Here is a 10874-nt window from a genome sequence, read left to right as displayed (position 1 = left end):
ACTATCAATTGAGGCAGGCTGGAAGAACTTGTTGGAGGGCTACGAACAAGCTGTTGCTTACTTGCTTCCATACGTAAATGTGGTCCGAGAATGGCTACCATTGTTCACTCTCCCTTAATAGGCTTCCAGCCTACCTGGACTCAAGCTGGAAGCCTTTAGGGGGGAGTGGACAAATGTTGTCATAATTTATATAAGAGCGGAAGACGTCGGTGTTTTATTGTCTGCTACGTTTGTTGTGGCTTGGATTATATGTTCATATTTTCACATGTTGTAAGAAACATTTTCTTGTTCATCTGCAGCCCAGAATTTGGGAAGTACGATCACTGATGATTTTAGACTAAAAATTTTAGTTCCATGGCATGATTTTCTATGAAGGGCATAGTTGCTCCTTGGAACGAACCTGCCCCTCCACACTAGAAACAATTAGTCCGTTTTGGGTTGAAGTTAGCACGGCTTTGTCTTGTCAGGCCAGCACCAGCCTATAAGAGTCTGGGCTTAGGAAAACTCGGTTTGGCGTTTATAATAACTCTAGATCTTTTAGGGTAGCGATTGACTTAGGTTTCAGTTTTTGCACAGTTGAGTTGAAATCCTAGATTGGGAAACTTAACCCAGTAAAAACATCCCCATTTCCATAACGTATAAAGGGTCAGTTTTCGTTAGGTAATGGTTCGGTGAAATCCCTTGTTGTCTGAAGAGGAAAAAGAGAAATCTTGCTCTAGTGATTTTACCCTAACTGCATGTTTCTACCTTAAAATCCAAGCTGTCCCCGCTCCACTCTCTATCTTGTTCTGCTTAGGTGTTTTTTTTTTTTTTTTAAATTACTAGGGAAGGGATGAGAGGCTCGAACTCGATCAAGACCTTTACGAAATATCACACACATAAATATCATCTGATATACTTGACCAATGGCGAATGCACGCCTATTGCATTGGGGGCATGGCTCCAGTGACCCATTGATAATTTCCACCAAGTATAACATGTAGATTTAACAATTTGATGCTTAACCCCCAGTCAAAAAAGCTAAGGCCCCCAGTCCATTAAAATCCATCCAGCCCACTAAGTAATTTTGAGCAAACCCTCTTAAGTCTTAGGCCATAACTCAAGTCTATTGCATGTCCTTTACTCTATCAAGCCCAACATGATCAATTTTATCCTAGTGATTTATTTTATGATTTTGATTCAACAAAATTGATGAGGTTGACTCAATATTGGCAAAACAGATTTACGCAATCGAATAAGTAATCAATTTTTGAATAATTGTCTTGTATGTTACATAGAAAAAGAATTGTTCAAAACATAAAAACTCATAGAAAAGTTACAATGTATTTTCTTATTTTTTAAAACTATTATTAACGTGTTTCTTATATGTGGTCTATATTCATAAATCGATTACATAACGAATCTAAAAAAAAATTTCCAGCCCCTCACAACTTTTGTGCCCCCAGTGATATCAAATCATGGGTCCGCCACTGATACCGTGTGGTAACATGGTTCTCTGCATGTTAGTTTCTAGAAAGTTGCCCCTGCTCCTCTCAAAATTCAAATATTATGAACACAAAAAATATTATATAACACAAATTTTAACATAGGTGAATTTTGTAGTCAATTCCAACTAAAGAAATTGTAGCTCCATCCCAAGTTTTTCAGCGGCAAGGCCTCCTAATTCCAAGAGAAAAACCAATGCATCTCTATAATATATTCCCACGTGAATCGATTTCACACTGATTAAAGCTAATATTTTTTTGTCTTTAGCCACCTCGAGTCAACTCGTAAACTTCTTAAAATACAGTCGAAAGATCCCAATTGGTAACGTAAATTCCAGGAACTCACAAACGCAGAGTGCCTTTAAATCAAGAAAACTGTAATTGATCATATCCAACGATGGAAACCCAGATAGTATTCCAGATTGGTTCCCATTTCCGAGCATTCAAAGATGGTCATATTGAGAGATTCTTTGGCACAGACATAGTTCCTGCATCAACAGGCACTACCGTCTCAACCAAGGATGTCCAGATTGTGCCAGAAACAGGGGTCTCAGCGCGCGTATTCATCCCAAACTCAGTCAATCCAGATCAAAAGCTGCCTCTCCTGGTCTATTTTCATGGCGGAGCGTTCCTCGTTGGTTCACCATTTTGTGCTGAATATCACAACTTTGTTTCTTCACTGGTAGCCCAAGCCAATGTCGTCGCTGTGTCTATTGAATACAGATTAGCTCCAGAAAACCCTGTCCCTATAGCATATGAAGACTCATGGGCTGCACTCAAATGGGTTGCTTCACATGATGGCGGTGTAGGCCATGAATCTTGGCTCACAGATTATGCTGATTTCAGCCGAGTTTTCGTCGCCGGCGACAGCGCAGGAGCCAACATTGCTCACAATATGGCACTCCAAGCAGGACTAGGACAAGATCTGTGTGGGGTGAAGTTATCTGGGATTTGCTTGATTCACCCTTATTTTGAGAGAAAAGGTGCAGATTCTGTGAATGAATGCTGGGCCTATGTTTGTCCAACAACGAGTGGGATTAATGACACAAGAATTAACCCATTTGTGGACTCTAGATTGTGTATGCTGGGCTGTGGTAAGGTCTTGGTTTGCATTGCTGAGAAAGATTTTTTGAGAGGGAGAGGGTTGTCTTACTATGAGACATTGAAGGAGACTAGCTGGGCTGGAGAGGTGGAGATTTTTGAGACTGAAGGGGAAAAACATGTTTTCCACTTGTTCAACCCAGGTTGTGATAAGGCTGTGGCTTTGTTGAATAGGTTGTCTTCTTTCTTAAATCAAATTAGTTAGGGTGTTTTAGCCTTTTAGGGTTCTGTCCTTCCAAGTATTTTTGTGGGTTCTCTTTGTATGTCTAAGAGGAATAATTGGCATGGAATATGTTGATTTCCTATAAATCAATCACCATGCAACATCCATGGATCTAATAAAAATAACAAAAATCGATAAATCCAATATGTAAGAACATGAAAGTGGCAGGATTTTGCAAGAACAGATTAGTGGCAGTATGCAAACAAAGATATTCGGCCAAAAATCTTATGATTTTTGAATCTTGGTGAGACCAAGTTGTTAAGTGGGAGAGATTTTGAGACCAAGTTCTTGAGAGAGTTGCAAAGAGTTTTCGGATTTTGTTAAGTGGGAGAGATTTCGAATCCGGTGAGACCCAGTCTTCGTCGAAAGAAATCTGACTAGAGGTGTTCAATAACAAGAGATGTAAATTGCAGAGAGATGGATTTGAAAAGCAAATCTTAGAGAAATGATTCTCTATGGTGCAATGGCATAATCTGATTTTTTTTTTTGATGTGTAAGAATATATGACCATTGGATTGGATCAATGGTTTATATTGAAGAATTTGTGATTCTAAAATTTCCTACGAATTCTAGAGCCCCTAATCCAACCTGAAGAAAGAGAAAGCGGGAGTAGAAGAAATGTGTTGGACCGACCATCTAGAAAGTATCAGAGTTTCACAATTCGTTTGAAATTATAGAGTCTACAATTTGAATTCAATATCTCATTCGTCAAATCCGTCTAGACAACCTTTGGAGAAAGAGAAAGCGGGAGTAGAAGAAATGTGTTGGACCGGCCATCTAGAAAGTATTGGAGTTTCACAATCCGTTTGAAATTATAGAGTTTATAATTTAAATTCAATCGTCAAATCCGTCTAAACAACCTCTATAATACTTAGGAGTTAGTAGACTCGTATTGGGCCGCGACCCAATTGGCAATTGGATCTCAAGAACTTTCCATCACAACCCAATGCTCAAGACCCCAAATTGGAAAACAAATTAAAAGAGACTTTATGGATAATTATCCCTTACCAAATACAGCATGCACAAAAAAACCCTAAAATGTCCCAAAACTATGCATTGAATAATTACAAGCAAATATTTTTGAAAGGAAAGAGTAGCAGAGGTCAAAACCTAGCGCAATCATCACGGGTTCCTTTAATTACTAAAAATATTTTAATAATTAACGAAATCCACTTATTCCGTTTGGAATTACAATCCACATTTAAAACGACATCGTTTTGCGAACGATACCGCCTAGTCGGCTAGTCCTAGTGCCTTTGCAACGGGGAGAAGCGAGAAACCTTGGCAACGATAGCGCTTTGACAGGAGAGAGACAGAGAAGGGACGGGCAACGGTCGATGAGGCCTGTAATCATTTTGTTCTTCACGAAAAAAAGCTTATGATCTCTTTCTCTCTTTCTTTTTAGTTTTTTATGTTCTGTTATTAATCGGTTAAAAAGGAGAGAGGTGTAAAGCTAATTGAGTTTTTGAGTGGAAAGTAACACGAGGAGGAATCTGTAGCTGCCAGTAAATGCCTTTTTGAGCTTTCAAAAACACCATGGCTGACGATCTAAGCTGCTTCTCCAAGGTCCGTCCGTTTCCGACTTCTGTTTTGTTATCTGCGTAATTTATAAATGAAAACTTATTTTATTTCTTTGTATATTATTTAAATCAACGTGTTTTCTGGGATTGTCTGATCTGGGTTTTCATTAGTTTAACATTTTATATCGCTTCGCATCCGGCATCCTTCCCCAATTCAGTCAAACATAAATGGAACCCAGAATACTTTTTGGCTTAATTATTGTGTTCAATACCCAGTTCACCAATTTCTATCAAATACCGTTTTTGTTCTTATGGGTTTTGCTCTTTGAGCTGAAATCGTATTGGGTTACTGAGCTTCTGTTTAAGTTTGGAACATTTTGTGGATACCCTTATTGGTTTCATCTGGGTTAGCAGTTGTTAACACTTGGATTGTTTTTGAATCACAGGATTCTTTCCTCATAAAAGGTCCAAAGAATTCTCCCTTGGTGTTGAGGTTGATTGTCTTAATGTTTGCAATGGTTTGTGGTGTGTATATATGCTCAATTTGCCTAAAGCAAATTGGAACCAACAATACAGCTGGGTTCCTGACGGTTGAACCGATACAAAAACCGTGTCCAGAACCTAACATTGAACCCTGGGAAGTACCATATGTTCACTATCCAAAACCGAAAACTTTTAGCAGGTAAAGAGTTACCTGTATTGCCTACAAGTTTGGCTTCTTTGTAAAACCTTGCTAAGCTGATTTTGTTGTGCATTTGTAGGGCTGAATGTGACTGCAAACCTGTACGATATTTTGCCATTTTGTCAATGCAGCGATCTGGGAGTGGGTGGTTTGAGACATTATTGAATAGCCATACTAACATAAGCTCGAACGGGGAAATTTTTTCTAATAAAATTAGGAGGAGTAATGTTTCAATGATTGTGAAGACTTTGGACCAAGTTTACAATCTAGACTGGTTGAGTAGTGCCTCTAAGAACGAGTGCACAGCTGCTATAGGCTTGAAGTGGATGCTTAATCAGGTACACCGGAAGATCAATGTGCCCCTCCCCCTCCCCCTCCCCCTCCCCCTCCCTATGAAACCACTGGCTATGAATGCCTGAATCCCTTATCCACCATGATTTAGTTTATCTGCACTTCTTCCTGCATTTCTTCCAATTTTATTTAACAAAAGTTTTGTGCCTGATCTTTATGATTCGTGTCTTGGAGTTTAGTGTTTATATGTTCAAGGACATTTCTGGTAGTTTCCTGTGCAAGAATGCTGTTGGTGATGATAACTCACTCTAAGCCTGATTTTTTCAGATGTCACTATTTCCACTGGTATCAATTTTATTGTTACTCCAAAATCAACGTGATTGCATTAATGTATTCTAGGAAGGGAGCCTTGTTGTGAATTTTAGTGGGTGTTTTACATGTCTTACAGTTTGTTTTTTTTTGTCTGAAAGGAGGCATAGATCTACAGTTGCAACTATGCAAAAATCTAGTACTTCCCTTCTCTGTATTTTATAAGAATAGGGATGCTATTTGTGTTTGAGGGTTCAGGAGAGCCCAACTGTAACTTTATTTCCCAAAAGTATCTCTTTTTTTTAAGAAATACTAGTGCACAAGGTTCCTGTGGTGGCGGAGTCAGGGACATGTGAGATATACGAATAGCTTACACCCACATAATATGTGGAGAGGATGTTAGAACAAAATTTTATCTCCTTGCGGTGTGAACATGATGATTTACATTTGACAGGCAATAGAGGAGGAAATTATCAATTAAGCCGAAGTCCATTAGTTTGGGATTAGAGATTTGCTTTTTTTATCTGAGTTGTATACATTTGCAGTGGTTACTACATTAACCCTTGATGTTAGTAGGCCTTGAGGAGAACTGTAATTCTCCACAGTATTAATATGACAATCAGATTTGTAACCCTTTGTTGACCGATTTGTTAGCTTCCAATTAGAAAGGTCTTTTGTCCGAATGGGATAATTTTGTCTTTGTTTCTACCGTCTCAAGAAGCTATAGTTGGATTCGTTATTAATTTTTGAAGAAGTATCCATTTTCAGACTTGATTGTCCTAAGATATCATTATACTGAGTTATTATGACATGAGCATTGAAATTTGAAACTTGTAAGTGTTTACTTTGAGACGCTTGGAAATAAATGCCTTTTCACATTATTCACCTGATTTGTAATTGGTTTTGAGGCCAATGTACATTGTATATAAGGTTCTATTTGATAGCTATTTGACGCAATTTTGCTATAACTCTATGACAATCATATTTAAAGTTTAGATTCAAATTCTCCCAATGAAATTGAGTTGGTTGTTGCTAAGAGTCACAGCTCCCACCACCTGTCATTGTCAAGAACTATAATACTTTTACTCTTTTCCTTACAACAGTATTTGCTGATTAAATAGTTTCCAGTGAGATATTGTTGTCTAATGGTTTGTGTTGATGGTGGTGCTCTATTGTTGTCATGGATTTGCAATCATGTGTCCCGTGCATAATGTTATTTGCTCCACTTTATGTTTGGTTTTTGATTTTTGAACGAAGAGTAACACAGTAGGCTAATAAACTAATGCAGGGTGTGATGCAACATCATAAAGAAATTGTAGAGTACTTCAAAACTCAGGGTGTTTCAGCCATTTTTCTATTCCGGCGAAATCTTCTGCGCAGGATGATTTCAATACTCGCAAATTTATATGATCGGGAGGCTAAGCTATTAAATGGGACGCACAAGTCTCATGTACATTCTCCCAACGAGGTTCCTTCTCTCGCTCGCTCGCTTTCTGTTAGGCCTATGTATGCACTTGAAAGTCTATCATGCATGCCCTAGACTTTTAACTGAGGCAATGCATCTTTTTCAGGCAGAGATACTTGCAAGCTACAAGCCTCTGATCAATACAACATTGCTGTTGCCCAATCTGAGGCAGGTGGAAGAGACAACTGCCAAAGCTTTGGAGTACTTCAACAGCACACGGCATATTATCGTATTCTATGAGGATATAGTCAAAAACCGCACTGTAAGATAAATTTGATGATGTAAAGCAGGATCTTTCTGTCAATTTTCTTTAACTATTTAAGACCCTTCAAAATAACCCTAATGTATTCATCTTCCACCTATCTGGTTTCTTGCAGAAATTAATAGATGTTCAAGAATTTCTAAGGGTTCCGCACAAAAACTTGAGGAGTCGTCAAGTGAAGATACATAAAGGGTCTCTACAAAACCATGTTCAAAACTGGGATGATATTCAGAAGGCGCTTAAAGGAACCCCTTACGAAAGTTTCCTCCATGGCGATTATCGAAAGTAAAGATTCGGGATCATGTACATACATATTTTTGGCTAACATGGTCCGACAGGAAGCTTGCCCTGTCGAAATTTTGGCTGCAGCTGAGCATTTAACTGCTGCTTCTGTTTTTTTTTCCTTCTTCTTTCTTTTCTGTAATCTTAGCACGGCAACTAAATATTTCATTAATTATTTTCTTCCTTTCAAGCAGAGAAGGTTGTGTATTGGAGCTGATTTAGAAGTAAAAATTGCAGTTTTCACTTTGCAATTTGTTGACTTTGTACCCTACTAATTTACACTAGGCCAGCAACATGTTTATGCTTCATTCAGTTGTTGTTTTCAGATTTGTAGCGGGTTCAAGTTATGGTCAAGTCAATGAGAAAAAGGCTCAAGTGACAAAAGGCCAAAGTTATGAAGGCAGAAGTTAATTATACATAAGCTTTGGTCGGGAATGTAAAGTTGACTATCGTAATTCCTTTTAAATGCGGGAGGTTTGGTCGGGACGGTGAAATTGATTGTGATAACTCATTTCAAGTGCGTGAGGTCGTAAGTTCAACTCTCACGCTCAACAATTTTGGACAAAAACTACTAGACTAAAGCGATGTAGAAACAACCATTGGCGGCATGCGATAATATTGGATAAGCTTTCTTTGTCATAATAGACTTGGCAAAGTTGTCCGGACAATGACAACTACAACGCCAATTTGCCTTATAAATAATAGGCTGGAATTTCTTGCAAGTTACTTGGTAAGTTAGTCTCATAAAATTAAAATTTTGCAAGTTGTATTATTTTTCTGATAGATGCCAAATAAATTAAAAAGTGTACTACTTGTTAGTCAACTAGAGAACCCCATATAATTAAATATAAGTTAAGTCTGTACACAAATAATAAAAAATGAAGTGTAGAAGGAGCAATTTTCTCTCTTGGAAGTTCATTTTTTTCCAAAAAAGAAATTGTTCTGAAAGTTTGTGGTGTGATATTATTATGTGTACATGAGTTAAAACTATATTTAGGGGACAAAGACAAGACCCGCGTGTACGACGGGTTATTGCTCAGTGGTAGAGCGTGTCTCTGATAATTGTATGTTTGTGTATGGACTGTGAGAAACTCAATTGTAGAATATACCCTTGATAATTACGTCGTTGTGCCTGACTATGAGAGCTCTCATGTTTTGTTCCCTAAATTATTGAGTTTGTGTGGATTGAATGACTCACATATATGAGTTCATCACTTAGGTAAGATATGACATAGTTGCGAACCATTTGGGCGATAGTCAATCGTTAGGTAGAAAATTTACGTGCGTGCAGGTTTGAAGGCTTAAGTTTAAGGTCATATCAAATGTCTAAAAAGTAAACTTATATAATATTATTCTCGTTGAAAAAATATGTAATATGGTTGGGTCTTGATGGATTCCTTATGAAAAAAAATTACAATTATTTTTTTATGAAGGTAAAAAATATAATTAGTTCATGCGAAAATTCAAACTTGAAAAGTCAAATATTAGCGGCAAAGAATGACAAGCCGAGGACGGCCCCACTTTGACCAGACCAACATAAAATTGGATTAGTGTTTTTTTCCCTTACTAATCACAGTTTAAAATAAATGAAAAGGTAAATTTCCAAAAAAACACATATATTAACAAAATTTTATCAGTTTTGAAAGTGTAAAGTATATTCATGAATTCATTTTGTTTAAATATTTCTTTGTTATTATAATTTGGATGCATATTAGGTATTTTCAAGCTTACCGTTCACCAATTACAAATGTCAAAAAAGTTCATGAAACATTTATATAAATTCAAGTTATTTTCGCATTATTTATTGTGAAATTATCGAAGAAAATAAAATTTAATAGTTATTTAGAATGTCAAGTATTTTAAAGATTTTCTTTAAAAAAATATATATATATATATATTTAAAATATGAAAACGGCGATGCTTAAAAAAAAAAAAAAGGTGATGGCTAATGTGGTACCAATACAAAAATCGTGAGAAACGTGGCTAAAACAAGTACAGGATTGTACGTACGGTTGGCATTGTTCATTGTAGTAATACTTTTCTGTAGTAGCTCCATATGCTGTAATCAATTAAAGTTGAAAACTGCGTTCCTAATCATTAACAATGTAACTATGCAGTTAAACGTGTTTCGACAAAAATACTATTGGGATGGATGACTTTCTAAGAAAGCAATGCCGTACGGGTCCTATATATTATTTGGAACCAAATAGCTCAAAGCGAATAATATTATTAATGTGTATATGGGCTGAAATTTCGAATAGACAACAAAGCCTATGGCTCTCAGATCTTGCCCAAAGGAAAGGTTACAATCACGCAAGATTTATATATACATTACTTTTGTGGATGCGTTTTTGCATCTAAGGAATTATCAGTTCTAGGGCATCTTTACAGGTAGTTCTATTTTCCCCTCACGGTTTTATTTTTTCAAGAAATTATCTCTTCTCTCATACTCGAACTCATGATCTCGTGGAGGTGAGATAATTTCTTGAAATTATAAAACCGTGAGAGAATAATAAGAATGCCCATAGGAATACCTTTCGCGCACAAATCACGCGTTCCCACATGAATTGTGCTGTAAACTTCATCGAAAAAGAGGAAACACAACGTGAGGAAAATGACTCTTTATCAATAATCTAGCCGTTTGTAATAGTATCTCAAACGGAATTGAGTTGACTGAAATGAATTTCTTTTGATTGAGATACCAAATTTAATTTATAATAATAATACATTAGAATTATGGTATAAATAAATATGGTTATTCACGAGTTGTTCGAAGGTGTCTACAACAACTTGGCTTAATTAGGCTCCATTTAGTTTATAAACAAACTAAGGGGGGAGATCATAGTTTTAAAGCAACCGAAAAAGAAGAAGAAAAAATTAGTTAGGTTTATTGGTAAACAAGCAAAATTAAAAATTCATTTTTGAGGGGGTTTTTACCCCCTATTTTTGTTTTTGTGCGTGTCATCCTTGCGCAGGGGCCATGCTAATATTCTCTGTATCGTTCCAATTTTATCGGATGTCCCCGAAGGGATTCCCCCTCTTTTCATGTGAGTATATTATAGGAAACTCTCCAAAGCATGACCCTTTACTTACTAATTCGTTAGTATTTTTAACTAGTATGGCTTCAAAGTATTGACAAGAGATTGGAACACTTCTATTTTCTAGCATTTTTGAGGTCGGGTAAAAAAGTAAATCTATAAAGTATTGGTAATTTTAGGCAAAGTCAAAATATTTGGGTAAGAAAAAACTGCTAAA

At 36.8% G+C, this 10874-nt stretch overlaps 2 protein-coding genes and 1 pseudogene across 2 annotated transcripts; 2 read left to right on the top strand and 1 right to left on the bottom strand.

Annotated features, from left to right (window-relative positions):
* The first annotated feature begins 1810 nt into the window (after positions 1-1810).
* Positions 1811-2989, top strand: LOC120001417 (probable carboxylesterase 2). The gene has a single exon (XM_038849738.1). It carries the CDS (start codon positions 1882-1884, stop codon positions 2788-2790), a length of 909 nt encoding a protein of 302 aa, XP_038705666.1. The 5' UTR covers positions 1811-1881; the 3' UTR covers positions 2791-2989.
* A 1055-nt stretch (positions 2990-4044) lies between these two features.
* Positions 4045-7870, top strand: LOC120001447 (nodulation protein H-like). Its single transcript, XM_038849782.1, has 6 exons — positions 4045-4374; positions 4775-5010; positions 5090-5348; positions 6899-7078; positions 7182-7337; positions 7453-7870. Exons 1-6 carry the CDS (start codon positions 4345-4347, stop codon positions 7624-7626), a joined length of 1035 nt encoding a protein of 344 aa, XP_038705710.1. The 5' UTR covers positions 4045-4344; the 3' UTR covers positions 7627-7870.
* Positions 7871-10528: 2658 nt separating this feature from the next.
* LOC120003153 lies at positions 10529-10651 on the bottom strand (annotated as a pseudogene).
* Positions 10652-10874: the final 223 nt, after the last annotated feature.

The sequence above is a fragment of the Tripterygium wilfordii genome, chromosome 7 (genome assembly GCF_013401445.1).
Source record: "Tripterygium wilfordii isolate XIE 37 chromosome 7, ASM1340144v1, whole genome shotgun sequence".
Lineage (NCBI taxonomy): Eukaryota > Viridiplantae > Streptophyta > Magnoliopsida > Celastrales > Celastraceae > Tripterygium > Tripterygium wilfordii.
Note: the sequence above shows the minus strand (reverse complement) of the source record. Positions and strands in the feature narration are given on the sequence as shown.

Coding starts and splice junctions, on each gene's coding strand:
- LOC120001417 (XM_038849738.1), top strand. CDS start 1,882: ATGGAAACCCAGATAGTATTCCAGATTGGTTCCCATTTCCGAGCATTC.
- LOC120001447 (XM_038849782.1), top strand. CDS start 4,345: ATGGCTGACGATCTAAGCTGCTTCTCCAAG. Junction 5,011..5,089: donor AAACCGAAAACTTTTAGCAG/GTAAAGAGTTAC, acceptor GTGCATTTGTAG/GGCTGAATGTGACTGCAAAC. Junction 7,338..7,452: donor ATATAGTCAAAAACCGCACT/GTAAGATAAATT, acceptor GGTTTCTTGCAG/AAATTAATAGATGTTCAAGA.